The sequence below is a fragment of the Fringilla coelebs genome, assembly GCF_963513975.1.
Source record: "Fringilla coelebs genome assembly, chromosome: 8".
NCBI classification, from domain to species: domain Eukaryota; kingdom Metazoa; phylum Chordata; class Aves; order Passeriformes; family Fringillidae; genus Fringilla; species Fringilla coelebs.
The window spans coordinates 23,599,377-23,621,215 of NC_140066.1; the positions used below are offsets into that span (position 1 = coordinate 23,599,377).

The 21,839-nt window shown below is 44.7% G+C and overlaps 1 protein-coding gene across 1 annotated transcript in view; it reads left to right on the forward strand.

Moving 5' to 3' along the window:
* FBXW4 (F-box and WD repeat domain containing 4) overlaps nucleotides 1-21,839 on the forward strand; it is a 58,563-nt gene that overhangs the window by 17,907 nt on the left and 18,817 nt on the right. The window contains exons 5-8 of the mRNA XM_084210165.1: nucleotides 525-566; nucleotides 3,916-4,020; nucleotides 4,463-4,475; nucleotides 4,797-4,812. Of these exons, the coding sequence (XP_084066291.1) occupies nucleotides 525-566; nucleotides 3,916-4,020; nucleotides 4,463-4,475; nucleotides 4,797-4,812 (176 nt within the window). The remainder of the gene's footprint in view (nucleotides 1-524; nucleotides 567-3,915; nucleotides 4,021-4,462; nucleotides 4,476-4,796; nucleotides 4,813-21,839) is intronic.

The window sequence follows — 21,839 nt, forward strand, 5'->3', positions numbered from 1 at the left end:
AAGAGGGGAAGAAAAGCTGCTGTTGCTGCTCATGTGATGTCTGCAACTGCTGAATTTTAGGCTTGTGCAAAACAAAAATACTGTCCACAACTACGGTTCTTGTTAAATTTCCAAGTTTGTTTTGGAGGCAGCAGAAACTTAGTGGTACGGAGCTAATGGCTTTATCAGGGAAATGACACTCCAGGCTTGCCATGATTTTGCTGTTGCCTTGTTCTTTTGCTCTGAGTGTTTGAGACAATTAGTGTTTTTGAAGAATAGCCATGTGCATTAGTTCCACTGCAAGATGTGAGATAGAAGCCCTTTTCTGTCTTCTGTGCTGCAAGGGTCCCTTTTCTGGCAGCCAGGCTTTGGCTCAGGCACTGTGGCTGGTTAGAGGCCAGTGGCATTCTGCTTCCTCCTAAGTGGTGACCTACTGCCGTGGCCTCTTGTCAAGATGGTGTTCCTCTCCATGGTGTGCATGCTTGTGCACACTCTCTGTCACAATATTTACCCTCAGTCTCCCCACCCCCCTGTCCTCCCTGCAGGGTGATAAATTGGAGGTGGTGGAACAGCTAACCCATGAACAAGTGGGCTTAAATTGTGCATTCTCATTTTTTATGAGACTGTGGACTGTACCAGCCTCTCCCACTAGCCCAGCCTACTGCACCCTCCCCTTACCCCTCCATATTTTAGGGAGGGGGGTGTGGAGAATTAGAGCCAATTAGCCACGTCATTAATTCTTCAATTTGACGGCTGATATAGCAGGGCCTGAAACACGCTGCTGACCTCGTATAATGGGAACCCTGCTCCTTAACATATTGACGATGGGAGAAGTTAATTAAAATTCCACAGAGAGAAGGTGTCGGCTAACCTATAAACCTGTCGCTTCTCAGAACAAATCGCAGCCATCCTAGAAGAGAGAGAGGATCAGAGCAGGAGGGCATGTGGTTGGGGTTGGCCCGGGCAAGGGGCAGGGGAGATGAATTTTTCACTAATAGGTTTTATTACTTGCTGTCTAATGAGCATGAGTATAAAAAAGATAATATCTGGTTTCTAGGAAAGTCTGCTTTGGGGAGCTCTGTGGTTTCTGTTTTATTTGCAATAGCCCATATTTCACACATATGCATTCCTTATGCACTTATGTCTAAAGATTTTCCTCCCTTGCAGTCCCCATCCTTCTAGCCAGAGCTTGGATGATACATTTGTTCCCCAGTGAGGCTGAACATGGCTAATAACCTCCTTTTCCTCCTAAACATTTAACACATTCTCCCTTCTCAATTGTGCTGATGTAAACTGAGATCTCCTCCATGAGGACAGGTAGTTCTACTTCTGTATAACTGCTGGAGAATCAGGCTCTAACCACCTAAGTATTTTGGCCCATTGATGCTAAGAAATGGCAGCTGTCTCTACTATGGACACACAGGGCTCAAAGCAGTTCTGTGCAGTGGGGTGAGAGCAAAGAAGGCTTCTCCAACTCTAGCCATACAAAATTGTTTTGGAGAAACTGTAGTTTCCTGACCTGGAAGTTTGCCAGGACTTAGACTCTCTAGAGTAGTCAGGGTGGTATTCTTACTGAACTTCAGCTGTTAATGTTGTGGAACTTTTCATCTTTTCATTGATATCTTCTTCTGTGTGAAGCTTCTTACAAAGTATCCTGAATGCTCCTGAGCCACCACTGGCTTTTTGCTGTGCCTGCTGTAGTCCTGCACTGCTGGACTGCTACTCTAGAGGACAGTGCCTGTACACTCAGGTTAAACGTTAGAGACTTGTGCTCTTAGAGCACAGCTCCTCTGGTTTCAGGCATTTTCCCTTAGATATTCTGCTGTGATTTGTCCATAGTTTCCTTGTGTCACTACAGAGATCATCCTATAGATGTTTGGAGCTGGAGGAGGAGGCTTCCTTGTTCTTAGTGTAGTGGTGCTATTCTGGATATTTCTGGATCTGCAAACCCGAATGATTCCTGTAAGGGAGGTTAAGTAGGGAAAAAGGTATTAAAAGGGTACCAAGAATATTGGATCATCCCTTCATACTGGGCAAGGGAAAACTGTGCTTAGTCCTTTACATAACTTTTTCAGCCATTGACATCCATGTGTGTTGTTGGAGCTTCATTGCTTTGGGGATCCCTAACAGTGCTCTGCAGGGTAATGGGGATGGGTCGGCATTGTGTTGATTCCGAGTTTTCAGCAAGTCTGCAAAGTTTTGCTGGTCGGTGTGCTTTGAAGAGCAGGTCACACATTGCATGTGTCATAAGTGACCAGAGGAGACTCTGAGAGAGTTCTTAAAGTAGGATACTTAAAATAAGGATACCTCAGCTTCTTTCAGCCACTGGTTTAATTGATCTCTAAAGCTGTCCTTCTCCATGGTTTAGTAAAATGCTGTACTTACTCTGCTGTGTACCCTAAACTACATTTCTTAGCTTCTCATAATCCTCTTCCCCCCATGAGTTCATTTGCCTTTTGAACTCTGCATCACGCAGATGTTAAACTTTCATTTACTGGTGCTTATTGCAGTGACTTATGTGTGCTCAGAGACCAGGGCAAGCCTAAGTGCAGTGGACCAAGTCAAATGTGCAAAGTGAGGCAAGCTTGGGAGTTTTTGGTAGAGCAGTGGAACCTTCAGGCTTTGTGGTTCCCTGAGGTGGCAGTAACCAGGGAAGAGATGGGAGCAATGTAAACTGGAGGGGAAAGAAAAAAGTGCACCTTCATGTTAGGTTCATTATTAATCTTGGATCCAGACGTTTTTTGTGTTGAATTAAAAAAACTACTCCGATCTAAGCTGACTTCTGCCAGGTCTGGCCACTGGCATTTGCTATTTTCATTTTTAAATATTTAAATATTTATCATGAGATGCTGTACTCAAAGCGTGTCAGATTTTAAAAGAAGCAAAGAGAGATGGAGGCACACAAATGGTTTCCAGTGTGCGACTGTAGATGAGGAGCAGGATGCCAGGTTTCAGCTGTAGATAGAAAACCCTTGGTATGTTTTGGGGCAATCATAAAGTGCCCTACTGTGACAGAAATGTGCTTTGGGTCTGTAAGCCCAAGAGACAGTCTCTTGTTTTCTGATTCTGTCATTAGTCTGCTGCAATAGATGACCTCTCCTTGTGGATATTGCCTTGGTGAAGTGCAGGTTAACTGCAGAGAGTTTTAGCTGTCTGTATTGGATGCTTAATATAAAGGAAAATATGTGCTTACGTGAACAGCTAAATTTAAAAAGCCAGGCTGGCTCTTCTGTTTATGTAGTGTTGTAGCTGAGACCCAACTCCTGTATTTGAGCATGCTGATTTTAACCTAATTGCCTCTGCCATGGATTATTATGAGGAAATAGTATCTGAGATGATCACTGCTTCTACGGACAACCTCAGGCAAATTGTAAAACGTGCCCCAAACTCACTGGGGAAAGGAAGGAAGAGAAAGGTTACTTTACTGAATGGGCCTCTCTTCCATTGGGAGTGATCAAAATGATTAATTTTGAGGGCTTCTTTTTAATGGTTATCTGGAAACCTCTTGTGAAAGTGTAACAATTTGATCTTGTGTAACAATCTAAGGCAGGTTGCCTTAGAGCAAAACAAGCCGCTTGAATCGGAGCAACTTTGCAGTGGTTTTAACTGTGCAATTGAAGCCCTAATGGGTAGAAGTTAAAATGTTGGATAATGTTCCCCTGCCCTCATTTCTTACTCCGATTTTATCAGCAGGTTTCCCCTACTGCATATCAAGATGAGCTGTTGGCCATAGTGTGCTCTGCTTTGACCTTGCTTTGTGCAGTTAACCTCTCTGAGTCTGCTAGGACTTGGGGGAAGTAACTGAGTTTTGCTGGGGTTTGTGCATTGCCAGCAAAACAGCCGGCAGCAATAGCTCTGCTGTCCTTGGGGATCTTCCTAGAGCCTGGTTGGTTTGAATAATTGAGAGGGGACTCTGACCTGCAGCTGTTTCTTAAGGAGGGCAGGAAGAACCTGCTCAACTGTGAGATCCCAGAGTGGACGTGCGGAGTCAGTGGTGGCATTAACTGCCATCTTTCACTGACCTCAGAGGGCGATCTGGATGTGGGTTTCTAGGTATATGCAATAGTCATAACTGACTTGGTGCTCTTTCACCCTAAAGCTGAGGAGCAGGAAATGAGTATCAGTTTCTCCCCTCGGGAGCTAAAATGACACCTGTGTCTTATCCATTTGCCCTGACTGTTCCCTTGATGTTGGGAGGTAGAAGACTTTGTTTTACCTTCTTTAATTGTGTGATAATAGCTCTATTTGGTCTTCTTCACGTGGGTGAACACATGAACACACGTCTGTTTTCCCTCTCCTCTAGAAACAAACAAATATGCAAACATTTCTATGAATTGAGAAACTGCAGCTTACCTTTCTTCACTTCAATTTCTTTCTTTTGCCCTCTAAAGCTCACGTGATTGATGACTTCCTCCCTTTTTGTCACTTTTGTCCAGTACTCTAACGTATATATTTTCTGTGACTGTGTGAATTGACTCACTAGTGGTTGCAGGCAGGTGAGCAGGTTTTGGGAGGCAGTAGCTGACTGAGTTGGAACGCAGACATCTGTTTCTAATTGTATTGAGCTGTGTTGCATATTGAATTTTTTTTTTTCCTCCCTCTGCAGTTTTTTATCATTTTTCCCCTTGCTTGAGGGGAAAGTCTGTCTCAGAAAGTTTGGAGGAAGCATCTTTCTTGTGCTGCATGGTTTGCACAGGAGAATCCATGACTGTTTAATCGATGTGACAGAAGAAACTTAGTTAAGGGGGCTGGCAACCTTATGGTTTGAGGTTTCCATTTCAGTCCAGTTTGTGATTGTTTTCTCTTTGCTTTTTAAGTTCGCAGGGGGAGAAGGTAACTTCACCAGACCTTGGCTGCTGTTTACCTTTGCTCGGTTGTGCAGTGTGCCTTTGTTTTTCCACCTTTGATCAGTGTCCTGCCAACAGATAATTTAGCAATTGCATCCTAGGGTGGAAGTGTGGAGTTAATGTTAAAATTAGGGTTTTTTTCCTTTCCTTACTTCTGTGGCTGATGGAGCAGAGAAGAAGAGAGGGGAGGTGAAGGGGGCCATAAATTCTAGACCTGGTGATTCTGTTCCTTGTAGAGAAATGAAAGCCTCTGATGTCTCTTCAGCACTTTCATTAACATTTAAATTAAGGGTTTGTTTTTCAGGTGGCTTCAGTCGAAGCCCTTTCATAGTCTGACACATGGAGGCTGTTCTCTCTCTTCTTTTCTCTCTCTTTCTCCAGCTTGCATATCAGTGTACAATAGTAATCACTGTTTTATTTTTTTTTTCTGATCTCTCAGGAGGGCAGCGACCTGACAAGCTGTACCAGAGGTTCAAAGAGAAACAGAAATGGAGTGCAAAGGTAGATGAGCAGGAGGATGCCAGGTTTCACTCCTACAATTAGAGTGGTGTCTGTTCCCTCCCCGCCTTTCAAATGACTGCTTTTGGGGGCGGGAAGGGACACAGAGGGATGGACCTTTCTTGCACGGTGAGAGCCCCAGGTGCAGATGCCTCTAACCAGGCTCAGCTTCCACCGTTACTCCTCCCAGAAGAGGCTGAACCTGTCACTCAGAGGATGCAAGCTCATGCCCTGAGGTGGGAAGTGAAGCTGCAGTGTCCTAAGATAGCAGCCTGGCCATTCTAAAGGAGTGTTGTTTCACTCTGAGGACAGCAGGAGACTGGCCCTCAGCCTGCCATTGGCATTTGAAAGGAGGGTGATAGTGGAGGATATTGCCCTGAAGTAAAGGCAACATATGTCTTTTGTGCTGCAGGGCTTAAGTAATGTCTGCTCTGAGCACTGCAGCTTACAGGTCTGAAGTGTCAGTTTGGATCTTGGCTTGCAATGACCTAAACCAGACCATGCCTTGCCATGGCTAAGCAGTTTTTGGTATGAGAGCAATTGATTCAACATCAAGAAAAAAAAAGCAGTTTTCTACCTGCTTCAACAGTTGTGTAAAAGCCAAGGAACAAAGGGATAGTTTTAAGAACATCAGTGACTTGCTGTGGAGAAGCAGTGTAGTTGGATTTGTGTAAAGACATATGTCTTTGTCCCAGAGCTCTTTTGAAATCTTCCACTTTTCATCACTTATCCAGCTGGTCACCACTGGTAAGCTGTTACCTTCTGCAGGCTCTCTGACAGGAATGGGGGACTCCAGTAGAACTGCACTGGTATCTTTTAGCTAAAAGGCAGAGGAAAATGAGCCAACACGTGAGCAGTGTTTAGCATAAAGAAACTTGCAGCTTGGTTGCTGTGTCTGTTCCACTTTCTATGACTTCACTATACTACGACCCCAAATTTGTTTTCCTTTCACTAAGACCTTCATCCAGGGGCTTTAAAGAATGCCAACAGGATGAGAGCAGCAAGCTGGTATGGGATCAGGAAGGGTATTCCCTGAGTGACAGTAGTTATGGTGCATAAAGAACAGTGTCAAAAATTTCTGATTCTTCCAGACTGATCAAAAGTGTGCCAGTGGTGTCTATGACTTATACCATGTGGCTCTTCTGGAGGACCTAATTCAAAGTCATGTACTTGTGGAAGCATCCTATATATGCTGAATTATGTTCCTGTTACGGAGTTTGGATTTTTTCCTTTCATTTTTGTGTGAACTATCACAGAATGTAGTCAGTCATTTCTTGTGTCACTTGTCAGGTTGAAGTATTATGTCTGACTGTTCTGAGTGTGTGGTGATGACTCAGTGAGTGATGCAGAACAACCTTTCAGAGGCAGTTGATCTTGTCCATGTTCTAAGTGCTCTGGAGCTGTCTGGTGGGATGTGCTTCTCTGATCCCATCTGACCCATGCTCTAATTGTTTTGTCTCCATCTCTTTGTTCTGGCAGTGCACATGGATCCTACCTCCTCTCTGTGAAATATTTCTGTGTTGTTCTAAAAACCACCACCATCAGCATCATCTTGGTATCTTCATCCTGTATTATGCAAGGGGGAAGTCAGAATGTCTGCTCTGCACTACTGGCATCTATCCACTCTTGCAGGTGCTTCAGCTTTTGGAGACTCAGAGGTTCACATCTACTGAGTTTTTCTTCAGGACTCTCTGTTGGATGGTGCTGACCACGTTTGGTGAAACCCACAGCCCACACAAACCAAAGATAGCAATAGGAAAGAGTATGCTTAGTATTTGTCTCAAAGTGTCTTCGATCATGGCTTCTGAGCCACCTCCAGTGTTGCTCACTCTGTAACTTTTCAGTGAGATATGCTTTTAATTTAAGCTCTCCTGAGGCTGCATGCCAGCACAGAGCTCTGTTTGGCTGCCCTTGTGATACTTGGGGCGAGTGTGCTGCAGCACTAGCTGGAATAAGTCCTACTAATTTGCTGTGGAAGCTCCATTGTATTTGTGGGTGGAGAGGACAGGGGGATGCTTGCTCTCCCACCTTCCTCCATGTTGTCTCAAAAGTCCTTGGTGCATCTTTGATTAGGTGTAGGTCAGAAGAGTTTCCACATCGTGACCTTAATAACTGGGGTTGATTGGCAGGCAGTCTGCGGAGAGGGAGCAGCCTGTCCCTTTCATCTCCCTTGGTGCTGTGCTGGGACAATGGGCCAGCATATTTTCCTTGTTGTTCCTCATTTGAAAAGGGTCTGGTATCTCTACTAGGTACCTGTGACATGGGGGTCTTGATTGGGGTCTCATAAAGGGCCCTGTCACTGTGTCCAAAGGCCAGGAATACAAAGGCGGTCAGTGGGTGGGGGTCTCAGCTGACCACTGAAGAAGGGAGGGGAGGGTCCTGGAAGCAGTGGAGGGAGAAGCAACCCCTGATGGGAGACTTTAAAGAGGGGAGGGGGGGAGGAGGCGGCCCATTTTTGTCCCGAACTCATCAAGCACATCTGCAGAATTGTCCCAGCCTCTGCCTCCCAGTTTCAAAAGAAAATGATCGTTTGATAAACCGTCCTGATTCACCACTTTCTCACAAGGGAGGGAGACCCACCTTTGACCTCTATGATTTCACATTGGGCCCAGCTCCCCCCCATCCAATTGCTGGAGAAACTTTGAAATGCATCCCTTGTGCTCCCTTTCCTTCTCCCTCTTTCCCTTTACTCTCTCTTCCCTTTGCTATTTTTTTCTCTTTAGTCCCCCTCCTCCTCTTCCCACCACCCCCACCTTCCCCACTCTCCCGCTTTGTAAAAAAGCAGGCGTACTGCTTTGGAGTTTAGGCAAGTAATTAGTAAAATCTTTTCTGCAGCACAATAAAACCACAGCCCTTGGCCTGCATATTCCCACAATTTACATACTCGCGGGCATTCGAGAAAACAAGTGGTATTGCCAGTGCATCGTTGCCTATGAAAATCATTTGGAAGGCAGGGAGGGGAGGGTGCTGAGACCCACTCGCTCCTGCGAGCTATAGGAATGTGCATGAATATATTAAAATGTTTTCACACAATGCTTGTATTTTCCAACGGGAGGAGGCATCTTCTGGATGAAAGGCGGCTGGCCCAGACACAGGCCTCTTCCAAACGCTCTTTCCCACTCAGGGTTTGTTTGCATGGACCAGATAGAGAGGGGGGCCTGGAAGGGGAGGAAGGGGCAAGGCTGCTATCCATGAAGAGTAAATCTTTGTGTGCCTCTTACCCACTCCCCATTTGTGATCCCAGAAAGTCAAATTATGAGGGAATTGTGTCTGCAGAGGGAGGCAGGGAGGGAGATCATCAGGACTTTCTGCAAAAGCTTTTGGAGGCTTGCAAACGTAGAGAGGAAATAGCTTGTAATGGACCATATAGTGCTGTGACCAATGGGATTCAGCGGCTGCAGCAGGAAATGACTGAGAGGGAGCTGACTATCTTGAGCAGTATTAGCAAAGTGCCTATTAATAACAGAAAACACTCTTGCAGTACTTTTCCATCTTTATCTTACTGTCAAGAACAGACTACTCAGTGCTTCATCTGGGCAGCATGTCCAGCTGTTCCTCTACTTTTTCCAAGAGGGTGGTTGTTCCAGGCAGTGCCACCAGTGGAACCCAGCAGTTTCTACTCCTTTTCAATCAGGGCCTACTTAGTTGCTTTTCCTCCAAAGAGGTTCTTTGGTCACTTTCGACTTACAGAATGTTGACAACAGGTGTGTGGTGAAACTTGTGTCTAGAGAGTGTAGATCTATGATTTCCTTTCTAACAGACAAGAACTGGTGGAGAAAATTGAAGTGAAGGGAGGGAGAGGCTGAACACAAGTAATGAATAGCTTGGCTTAGGAGCAGGGTTTGTATGTAGGGAAGACCCTGGGTTCAGCTCCAGGAATGCTGTTTTATTTGAGAATACTGGGGCAGGCTTCAAAGAGGCTTTGCTTGGAGGTAGGATGGTAGCTGCATTTTTATTATTTTTATTCAGTAATAGTCTTTATGTGATTTAGAAAGCCCTTTGAAATTTCTGTGGGAAGTGGTGTCACACCAGCAAGGACATCTGGATGCCTTTTCCCTATGTGGTGCCAGCTCTTCTGGGTGGATAACCTGTCCAGATGGGTTCTGCCCTGAGGATTTACATGTCTGTCCAGTTACAGTCATGGCAGCACAAATTTATGGATGCCATGAAGAGCTATTCCAAGGCCCATGCTACCCATCTGAAATCTCTGCTCTCCTGAAGGAATTTTCAGAACACAGACTCCCAGAACAAGGCATAAGCCATTCAGAGAGGAGTAGGAATGCTTTATTGAGAATTTCTCCTCAGCTGATCTAGCTCTTCATGTCCTTTCTGACCAGACTCTCCCTGTGACAGATAAGGGAAAATGTGTACCCCAAGACCTACGAGGAGCTAAACAATTTAGCATCTAAAAACCTTTTGCAAAAGAGTATTCTGCATGGCAGCTGTTCCTAAATAGATCCGCAGAAGTAGCAAAGCTCTGTAATGGTGTTGCTCCTGGCTGGCCTCCACTGGTCATGCTGGTGTTGGTCATGGTGCAAAGGTCTCTAACCTTTTGTTGGAAAGAACCAACAACCTAACTTGCAAGAGGGCTTACTTCTTATTTTTAATTATTGTCTTCCCAATTCCCTGCTCCTCCCCTTCATCTTTCTGCATTTCTTAAAGAGGCAGTGGAGGGAAAAAAGCTTTGGTTTTTGTTTGGGAAGGGGGTTAGCAAGGGCGACATGGCCCCTGCAACCTCTCATAGGGGTGTCTTGTCAGGGCGCGGCATGGAGGGCACAAACAGATCATAACCTTTAAATGAAAATGTGATGGAGGGTAGAGATGAAAGCAGTGAAACAAATTAGATACATCTAGAGGGGGTGCTCAACTGAAGAAAATTAGCATTTCTTCCTAATTGGAGTGCAGGGCATTCCATTACAGGGTTTCATTACAAGGAGGGAAGCACTGGGCCTCTTTGGAGGATTCCCCCCTGTCCCTGGTTTTTCTAGAAGTAAAAAAAAAAAAAAATTGGAAGAGAACTGCAAAAGTACAGAATTTATCAGAGTGAAGGTTTCAGACTGCTGGAGGAGGAAGAATTATAGTAAAGCCCCAGTTCTTTATTTATTAAGACAAGAAAGTAATGATTGTGTACACATGAAGGCAGTTGCTGGTCCTAGTTTTCCTGAAGGAAACTAAAAAGTATACAGGAGGCTGCAGGTGATGATAACTTTCTATTCAAGTTTTGATTGCTGAATCAAATTTCTAGACTATCCAAAATGGACTAGTTTGTTTAAAGCAAAGGGATATGTTTTTGATTATGATCAGTGGAGTCAATTCAAGCTTGTTTTATACTGCATATCAAGCCCATGCTGCACAAAACACTTGTTTAATGTGTGTTTGCCTGATTCTGCCTATAACTAGAGCTGTTGTATCAAACAAAAATTTGCATATATCCCTGGGAAGACAATGGCCACCTTCCAGCACAGCATGTCAGGTGACTGCTTTGGGGTTTGTGCACAGCTTTCTGATCCAAATAGCTTGTGCCAGCTTGAGGAACAGGCAGACATGGATGTGCTTTTTATCTACATCTGTATGTGTGAATGGGGGCAAGGAGTAACTCAGAGAGAATTCAAGGGATGTGGTTTTCTATTGCATTTACTGGTTAGAAGTAGAGGGGGACAGTTTCTTTTTTCCAAGCATGGACTGGATTATTTATCAGTCAGTGCTCTCAGGAAAGGCTGGGGGAAGAGCAGAAGGGGGAGGAAGAAGAAGAGAAAAGCATACTTTCTTCAGGTGTGGTATGCAATATATGTTGCTCTTCCAATCTACAGTTACAAATTTTTCTGTTCCAGCTCAGGAGAGAGAATGCATGAGTGTATCAATATGGATTTTAGGAAACTGCTGAAGGAGGGGTTCTGTCTACAGAGAAGGTGTTTCCTTGCAGAGGGGGAGATGTTTGCAGCAGCACTGCCTTCATCGTGGGCAGGCTCTGTCATCCATGTGCTCAGGATGAGGTTGCAGATGGTATGAATTTACAGAAGTCATAAATGTAAATCTCTGACTTATCACTTACGGCTGAATTTTGGCATTTTGACGTAGAACATAGCACTGCCCACAGGAATATCTTCAGGCTTACAGAAAATACTGATAAAAATGAAAGCATGGCTCAGAGATGGGCTTCTCTTATATTAGGTCTGGCACATATCAGGATGATGATGTTTCCTGTCGTAACATTCTCCTTGCCACTTCAGTCCTCACAGAAGATGCTTGGCAAACTGTTTAAAAAAGGCAAGAAGGGAACAGGACCAGAGAGGCTGAAATTTGGAGAGGAGCAAAGAGTAAGACAAGATAGTTATCCTTGAAGGGAAACCAGTTCCTCTGAAGAATGGGAATTTCTCCCATGTGTGCATCTGGCTTGAATGCTAATACACTTTCAAATGGAGCATGCCAGAGTGCCTCTTGCCTGTAGCTAAGCTTCAGTTTCCTTGGGTTGCTGGCATTCTGAAATTCTGCTATGAGTTGAATCGGACACTGGAAACGTGGATGGAATTGTGTGGCTCTGGCTCTCTTCTTGGCTCCATTGCCTCTGGTTTCTTTTCAGAGCAGTGTGAGACTGTTACAGACTGGAAGGCAGAGTGGAAAGTCTGTTCTTTCTGTGCAGTGTTGCCTGTATTGTGTTCTGTGGTTCATTATCTAGGATTTGTCAGGTCTTCTCTACCTTCCCTCCCAACTGTATGGAACACAACTGCTGCAATCACTTTCTTGCTCTTAAGAGGTGTTGTGGGCTCATGATGCTCCATTCACCATCCCTACATGTGGGACCTACTCTTACTGCTTTGTAGGCATCCTCACACTTAGCAGGTGCAGGGCTAATTTGCGACCAGGTATTAAAGCCAGCTTTTAATGTGCATTGCCCTGTCTAATTAGTAAATTCTTGTTCTTTCCCCTCTGAGATTGAAGTACATATTCTTTAAGTCTAACCGTCCATCAAAGACGACTTGAATGAGGCCCTGCTATGGTTGGTAGACACAGGCAGCTAATGACAAGAGAGAGCCCATTTCCTTTGTGAAGAGAGACCTGTACCAAGCTGATTTATAGTCCCAAAGATTTATTAGTGTGGGGGCTGAAGAGTCCTGCAAGCTGGAACCCAACAGCTTAGGTTTTTTTCAGGGGAAAAAGAAATCTGTGTACCTCTTCCCCACTCCTGAAAGAAGTGAATTCTTCAGTAGCAGCAATTGCAGACTGAGCTGGGCCAAGCAGCAATTGCTACTGTTGCTGTGCTTGGTCTCTTCCTTCTGGTGCAGCTGTGTTGAGCTTTACACCTGTGCTTTGTTCAGTGACCTGCTTTGGCTGTTCAGGCTGATTTAATGAGGGATGGGGATAGAACAGGACTGTCTGACTGACGAGTTTCTCTCTTGCATCTGATTTTCTGTCTTGGCCAAGAGCATGTTTTCATGTTCTGTATACTTCCCCTGGATTTTTTCCTCTTTGACAGTGGAGAAGCAAGGGAGCCTGCTCTGCTCCAGATTTTAGGAAAGAGTAATGTTTCTCTAACATCTGTTTTCTGATGGTCACAGAGCACAAGGTTGTAGAGGTGAATGATGGCAGCAGTTTTGAAAGTGATTTTGTAAATTCATGGGATAGCAGGTTCATAATGAGGAACTAGATGGGGATACACTCTTTAAAATCATTAATACAGAAACTGTGGATGCAAAGTGAATAACCACAGAAGGTTTCCAAGCTTACATGTTCTTCCTGAACGGCATCTGCCAGTACCACTGGAGATGAAAAAGTTGAGCTCAGTGGGCCATGGCTTGACAAAAGTGGGCATTTCTCTTCATTCTTCTGGCCATGATGGGTCAGTCCAGCATACTTCTACCCCAGCATTTGGTGTTCAGCAGTGGTCAGTAGTAAATGTCTATGGAGAAGGTAAGAAACAAGAGCAAAAGATCCTTTCCTGCCTATTCCTTCCCAGCTTCCAGCGAGGAGAGGTTAGGGTTTCCCTGGCTAGAGTTTTCATCTGGACCAATGTTTCTTTCATATTTGCAGAAGATAGCTGTGAGCAGCTCATCTCTTCTTTCTGAATCTGTTAATGTTCTGGGCTTCACAGGCTCCTTTTAAATTCAGTGTTGTGTCCTGAAGAAGAAACATGTTGTTCCGTTTTTAAGCCTTTTGTCTGATTGTCTTATGTGGTTATACAGTGAATGATTCCTCTCTCTGGATACCCTTCACTCTGTTGCCACAACTTGCAGGTACTTGCTGGCCAGTTGTTGTTTGGAGTGGAGTTCAGGCATCCCTAAGCTGTGGTAAGCTCATCACTTCCTCCCAGTGCAGCCTCTGATTGGAGTCCACAGAGATGCAGCCCAGCATGAATTGATGGCCATGTAATTGGTTCTTGTGTACTCACATGATAAAAGATGAGTGTCAGTTTTGACTGGGACACTTGTAACTGGCTGCAGAATCAAATACTGATGTTTGAGTAATGTGCTCATTTCAATGTAGGACGTGTGAGTGAGCTTGGTTTTGGCATTCCTTTGTGTGGGTGTTTGACTTAACAAGTAGAAATTGTTCTTTTAATAGCTGTGTTTTTGGATGTGACTTCCTAAATTCTCAGAGCACATGGAAATAGGGCAAGCAGTGGAAAAGAGAGGAGGAAACTGTGGTTTCACACTCCTACCCACAAAGCTGCCTATGCATTTAAAGCTTCCAGACTTCTGTTCCTTGAAGTGTTAGAGGACTGACTGCCAGCAGGTTGTCCTGCTTCACCTGGACAGCAGCTTACCGAGTGGCAGGAGGCAGTGTGGTGCTTAATATCCCTTTATCAGATATTTTTTGTCATCAAAGGACAATGTATGCTAGGGAATCCTCTGTCCATTGCAGACTTGAGATGTGTGCCTGAAGTCTTTTTCTCAGTCCTTTCTAATGCAATCTTTTCCCTCTTATACCATTTTATGTGTGATTTTTCCCCAATATACTGGCATAAGCGTTGTAATAAATTACTGCTCACCTTCTTGTTTTATCCTTTCCCTATATCTATGCCATCTATTTTGCCTGATCACTTTCCTATCTTCATCTGGCTTATCTCAGTTATCAGTGAAATTTAATAATTCTTAGCCTGCCTTGCAACCCAGCCTGATTACAGATACTGAAGGTGATAATCTGTGCTGTGAAACTGTACCTTATTGATGTCAGCATGGTTTGAACTCTGGCTTCTGCAAAACTTTTCCATCAAGTTTTTGGGTGGTTGGGGTTCTGTGTGGGAGGTGGCCACTAAATGTCTTGTGCCTTAGATGTGCATTATCTGTTAATGAAACCTTGTATGCCTTTCTCTGCATGCAGGGCTGGGGCTTTCTGGCCTGACTGCCAGGTTTGATTTCCCACTCTGGTGCTTGCTCAAAACCAAGCATGCCCTGAACCTGCAGATGGGTAGGAGGGGTTTTATTCAGGATCTTGGTTGCTTAGGGCTGAAGAGTTGACATGCTCCAAAAACGTAGTATGAAAACCCTGAAGCAAATCATATTGTGTCGAGTGGAGAACTGGCGAGGTGGAAGCTGCCCAGAGCTTTAAGGGCAAGTGGATTAAGGTTGTTGCAAGCGTGTCCGTGTCAGGACTGGAATGATCAGCACAGGAAAGCTCTAGGAGTCATTTCATGGCTGAGTTAAACGCAGATGAGGCTTTGTTTCCCTCCTCCACAGAGCATCTGTGTCTCCATGCCTCAGTGTCCTGGCCTTCTCTGTGTGTAGCATGAGCTCCATATACATGCCTTTCCCCTTTCACCTTTTCTGGTCTTTGACTTCTTAAAACCCTCTGAGCATTATTTCACTCTCCCCTGATGAAGAATTCATTTAGACTTAAATTGTTTGAATATCACAGGGCAGAGGTTTTTGTGATTTGGGTTCTTTCCCCTAAAAGCATGAACAAGTACAGCTCCTGCCTCTGCATGGTATCGAGAAAGAACTGCTGCCCTGTGTGCTAAGATCAGGAAAGTATAAGTTTGACTCCTCTTCTTCCTCACCATACTGATCCCTTTTTTCAAAATTCTCCTAAATATTAGAGTTTGTCTTATTTTACGTGTGTCTCTATGGCAAAAGGAAAAAGACAAAAATAATTTGTGGCTTGTGGCACCAGTAAAAGAGATTCCTTCCACCTCTACTTTTAAACTGAAACATTCTTGGTTTTTAGTTGTTCTGGCAGACCTGAAAGGATTCTCCCTTCCCCCTGACCTCAATGGCATGCATGGATTGCTGCTTATTGAAAAGTAATTTTCTGTCATAGATTCTAATGGAAAAGTTTATATAAAATGTCATTCTATATATATACATGCATTTTTAAAACAATGCTTGTTAACTGAAAACTTTGCCAGTCACATCTGAAAAAATACTGGGATTGGTCTTGGCAGTCCCAAACCTTAAAAAACAGAAAGGTGGTATTTTTTAAATAGAAGATATTTTCTTCTTTTGCATCATGATTCTTTAAGCGTTTTCTATACATGAGCAAATATTTAGAACTTTGTCCAAAGCAGTGACAGCTGGAATATTTACTTAAATCAATTCCACATGTCCTCTTGCAGGGTGTGAGGTTATAAGAAGAAAAAGCCCTGGACCACATAAGGTTTGTGATAAAGTGTGAGCAGAGATGACATTACATATCTTTTCCCACTGGTGTGGGGAATGTTCACTCTTTCTCTGCACGGGCTTGAAATTGGCCTGGTCAACATGGGCCTGCTTTTGTTCATTCTTGGTGTCTGCTTCTCAGATGCTGGCATGGATTTCACAGCAAGCATACTTTGTCCAGATGTGTCAAAAGTTGCTTCTAAGGAAAAGTCTTGAGAATTGATGGGTCAAAGGCACACAGTGTCTGGCTGAACTCCTCTATCTGTGACAAGTGCTTAAGGCATCTTGGGTGAGGCTGAAATAAATAGGATTGAAATTGAAAAATGATCCTTTCTGGAAGAATCTTGTGTAAAATGTGATAGAAACAGATATGGCCTGAAAAGAAACCAGACTCATGGGGTTGAACTAGTCAATTTGCTTCTCTAGTTTGCAACCTGCTTCAACATTGTGTCACTGTTGTATTTTAGGCAGCTCAGAAATTAAAAGTCTGTGCCCTGGGGGTTGTGCTGCCTGCCTGCTCCCTTCCTACAATTGGAGTCCCTGAGGATCTCCTTTCCTTGTAGTCAGGATTGTTGTAATTGCATCTTCTCTTAGGGCTTGCTCAGCACTCCAGTGTACCTGTGCTTTGATAAAAGTGGCATCTTTTCACTTCTCTGCTGGTTCTTCACCTGGTGTTCATTGCAGAATCAGGACCAAGCTTTTAGATTATGACAATTCTTGCTTTCTAGTAGGATATTGCAATCATAAGAGACACAAGGTGAGTTTTTTAAAGCTTTAAAATCAAACAAAAAATCCCCCAGACCCCATTGCACTGAAGCTGTGATGATTAATCCAGCTGAGCAGCAGCTTTAACTTGTCTACAAGACCTGACAAGTCAGGACAAACATTTCTATCCTGAAGGCAATGGTGATAATTCAAAAAAAGCATAGATCTTAACAAGTCCTGAGAATCAGCAGAGGCAGCATGCCACATACAGGATGCCAGTTTCTGGTTTGTGGGACATCTGACATCAGTCTGATTTAACACAGGAGTGATATACTGGTGGCCAAGCTTTTTGAACCCACATGCAACAGGTTTACGGGTAGTTTTTTGCAAAACCCAAGTCTTATAGCAGAAAGGGAGACAGAACAAGTGAGGTCCCACTATAAAAAACAGTTTTGGTTTGCTAATGGGAGATGCCTCGGCAAAAAGAGAACCTGTAGCCTTTTTTGCTGTCCTCCTGACTTTTGGAGCAGATGCTGGAGGAGTTGGCTTACTTTTTGATGATTTTTCTCAGCAATAAGAGTTCTCACTCTGTCCTTGTCATAGTTCTTGCTATCCTGTTTGGGACCTGCACTGTCCAGTTTATTCTCCCTGGGTCTATTGCCTTTCTAAATCTCATAGACTAGAAATCCTGTCCTGGGAGCACAGGCTACACCAGGCCTTCAAGAATCTGTCATGCATCACACCCCTTCACATGCTTATATTGTGCATCACTGGATCTCTTTTCTCCTTTACTGCTTTTTTGGCATCCTGCACTGCCCTGTTGCACAGGCTGGGGGAAGGATGCCACGGGCTGACTCCTCGGTGTGGGTGCCACCGCCGGCCGTGCCCCAGCTATGCCAGGCACACTGTCCCGCTCCCACCCCTCCTCTTGCTCAGCCCACACTGGAGCCCCCAAGAGGTCTTTGTCCGCCCATTGAGAGCAGCCCCCGTTCCTCCATTCCCACATGGCGCACCCTCCCCAGCAGCCCTCTCCCCATTCAGCAGTTTGGGCTGAAAGAACCTTGGCTAATTACGCGGGGCTGAAAATTACCACTTTGCCGTGTTTTCCTGCTGCTGGGCCCATTTGTATGGGGCCTGTAGTTAGAGGGAACAAAGTCCCCCCCGCGGAGCCAGGCAGGCCCCAAGTGTGAAGCTACAGGTACAAGCAAGAGGGGAATGAAGGGAATAATTACCAGCTTCTCCAGGTGAAAGCCCCGTTAAAACTTCAATAAGCCAATTAGGGGCCAGGGTGTGTGTGTGGGGAGAGTCTCCCCCACCTATAACTGATTCCCACCAGGCAATTAACAGAAATCATTTCACGGAGGGGAGGATAAGAAATGGCTCTTAGAAATTGTCTTGCGTTGAGGGGGGGGGCCTGAAACAGCACGACTGCTGCAATGGTCCTCATGTACTCCAGCCTCCCTGCTCACTGTGTGGCCTGAAAATGTTGGTGGGGCTAGGAGGAGAGGGAGGAGGGAGGGAAAATGGCAAAGAAAAAGGAATCGCTGGAGCTTTACACCTGGGCAGGCTTTGAGGAAGCGAGGGCTGGAGTTCAGAGCTTCTTGTAAGGCTGTGTGTGGGCCCAGAGCCCCAAGCTCAAGGGGGCTGCTGGGTCTGGGTCAGGGTGTCTTCCCCATGGGGGTGAGGGGGAAGGATGACAGTACTGACCAGAGTAGAGAGGGAAAACGTGATGGGTGTGAAGGCTGGAAGTGGGTGTGCAGGTTGGTGAGAACTGAATGCCTGGCCCTCAGAGACCTGCCCAAAGTGCATGATAGTCTGTAGGTACAAATGTTGTCCAGTGTCTAATACTGTGCATGTATCTCATCCAGGGATCATGTTTTTCTGCTGCTCAGTCAGCAGCTCCACCTGTTCCTTCCTTTCTGTTCATTCCAAAAAACCCAGGGAATTTTCTCAAGATAGAGATTTTATGAAGTTATCTTGCAACTCCCATGTACTGTATTGCAGATGGCATGTGCAGCAGTTGGAGGTAGAGCATGCTGTCTGGGGGGTACCTCTCAGGAGTCTTGCCCATTGATGTTTGAAAGGCTACTCTGGGGAGTAGAGCAAGAGTAGAGCATAGGATGAAGTTGCTACAGAAGGCTGAGATATCTGTAGTGATGTTGGAAGGGAGAATGCTTTGTGTAAGTAAGGAAGTTGAGACACCAGCTGTGGTTATTTCACCTGCACTTGAAAAAGAAACAAAAAACCCAAATAAACATTTAACTCCTCAAAACACAAATGTAACCTTAGTAGCCTTTGAATTTCTAATGTTATCGCTTCTGAGCATTAAATATTTTCTTTGAGATTTTGTTCTGGTTACTGATAAGCTGATATAACTGTGCTGTAGTGGTGTTTAATCACCTAGTCTCCAACTGACCTGAAAGTCCCTAGATTTCATCCTTTTTCTTCTTTTTTTTCTCCCTTTCTCTTTCTTCACAGAAATCTCTCTGTGGTAGGTATGGAGAGCTGTATGTCTTGCACAGCCAGATTTTAGACTCAGAAGTGATTTCTCAGTTGAGTCGTGTTTCTTTATTATTCACCTTCTAAGATGTAACCCCAGTGGTTGCCTGCAGAGAGCTCTGCTCACAGAAAGGCCTGGTAGGCATGCACAGACAAATCAGTTTTGGACTTTGATTTTTGGTACAAGTTATTCAGATCAGTGCCTGAATTATGTTCTGGGTTAAATTTCTGTTATGGTTAAGGAGTCTTTTTTCCCCTGTAATCACAGTAATAACTTGAGCATCATTTTGGGTTTCAATTTGGTCTTGAGAGAGATAAGGAGTTTCTGTACAATGTTCTCTGCATGAACAACTACTCCATGCCTGGCAAGCCCAGAGGTTTGGGTGGTGAGGAAAGAGTGTTTGGGGAGTGAGGAAAGGCTGTTGGACATAGCATGTAAATGTGTATTTTGCACTGTTAAAAATAGGTTTTCAAGACTTTTCTTTTAATAAAAGAGCAGGTTGATGTGAAATACTTGTATAGCTACAAAAGCAATTCTGTTTGAAGTTCTGAAAAATGACAGCAGCATTTTGACAAGCACTCTTTCAATATTCCTCTTGTACAGGAACACTCAGGATCCTAAATCAGCTTTTATATAGCTAATCTGGATGTGGTCCTATTTTGAACATTTGCTTCTTCCTAAAAGTGTGTGTCATGTGGAGTATTGGGGAAAGCATTGATACTTTGATGTGAACAGGCCTAGGAACATCAGGACTGTTTTGTGGATTGAATCACTAGTTTCTAATCAAGGGTATTTTCCCATTCAGTACTGTAGTGTGGAAGAGTGTGCACGTGTTTGTCCTGTCTGAAATCTTTGTCTTGATGTCATTGAGCTCAGTTTTTTTCCAGAAATGAGGATTGTTGCTCTGTGTCTGGTGGCCTGTTTTCACAGGACTTACCTGCTGCAGGGCTGCTGAAGGGACAGTGATCAAAGTTGCATGTAACTTGGGCACAGAGTATAGGGTGAAACTGCAAAGAAGTGAAGGCAGGATGGAGGTGTCTAGGTTGGACACCTGCTAAGCAGCTTGCTAGAGTAGGGGTGATCTGTCTAACATGCCAGGAATTGGGCTTTTGAGAATATGAAAAGCTTTTTTTGCTCTTCAGCCTGAGTGTCTCTGAATTCTGGAGGAAGACATGAAGTTAGAGACCAAGGAGGAAGGCTGGAGAGGTGAAACTTATGTTCCCTCTGTCATGAGGCATGAAGTATATGAGTTAGGAGGCAGGGACATGAGCATTTCTTCTATCTCATGAGCTGGAGTTCTGCCTGAAATGTGACTTCATGTTTCAATCCAGCATCTCTGCAGTGCCCTTCAGTACAAAATGTAAATGCTGTCTTTCTGGGGACTTTTCAGTGGTCCACTTGAGGTGGCATATGAATGAGTTATTAGTCCATCTGTTCATGCGTGTGTCATTGGTGCTCCTTGCAAGAGCACCTTCTGGAGCAGTAGTGGTTGTCAGTATTGCAGGGTTCATGGTCTTCTCTGTGCATTTTGCTTTCTCTCTGTGCTGAGTCCATGGTGGAGTGTGGCGGAGCTCTTCTGTACCTTCTCTGTCTGACATTTATGAGATATATCAGGAGGAAAATTTAACTCTGAGTTGACTGGTGCCTTGGGGGATGCTGTAGCATGCACGTGAGCTCAAAGAAGTAGCAGCAAACCTGCCAGAGCTTTCCAGTCTGTTTCTGGAACAAGCCTGACTATTTGCCTTCAGCTGCTGGGCCTTTTCTACAAGGTTATTCAACAAAGGTGAGGCTGTGCTGCAGTAGGATTCTTCTGCTTGCTCAGGTGAGCTTTAGGTGCTGTCTTACCAGTTGATTTTTGTTGAATATATGGTTACAGAATGTTAACATGTGATCCAGCTGTCTTGACTTCTGAGATACTGAAGATGCTTGGTTCAGTTCTCTGGTCATCCTGTGAGAAGTACAAAGTAAGCTAAAGGAACTGGTCTAGGACAGTGAAGGGGCAACACCAGCCTGGCATGACCACCCAGTCCTGGGTTTGTCCAGCATTGCGTGCATCTAAGGCAGATGGGATTTCTTGCATATTTGTGGTGCCTGCTTGCTCATAAAGAAGATGCTAAAGTGATGCTGTGCTGGTTTTTTTTTCCTTCTTGCAAATTAAATGCCCCTGGAGAAGGAGCACTTGCTCCCCTGCACTCTCTGTCTCCCTCCCATTGTGTGTATCTGGTCTGTTGGAGAAGTCTCATGCTGGAGGTGGCGAAACTCCCTGTGCTGGGTTTCTGACCCCCTCCTCTCCCCTTTCACAATGTTGTTACTGTTGCATCTGCTCTTCAGCAGGGGCTCCATCAAGTTTGTGTGACCTTAGCACTGTATTCATGCTGGAGGAGTTACCTTCCATAATGATGTCAACTGATGAGGCTGGCGGGATGGTGGCGGCCGCGATAAGACATGACATGTTCTAATGATTCGCCTTAGCGAGCTGAGTGTGTGTGTTGGGGGGGCACAGAGGGGCTTGGAGAGGGGAGGTGGGGGCCCCACAGGTGCCGACAAAGACTTTGACCTTTGCTGCTATAATATCAGTGTTTCACAGGCAGGGCGGTTCGGTAACCCACTTTCAGCCCATCAAAAATTGATTTAATTGCAATTTTTTCCCCCAATTAGGAGCACTGGAGCTTAACTAATTGGAGTAATAGAGAGTAATAAGGCTCTGATAAAAAGCCT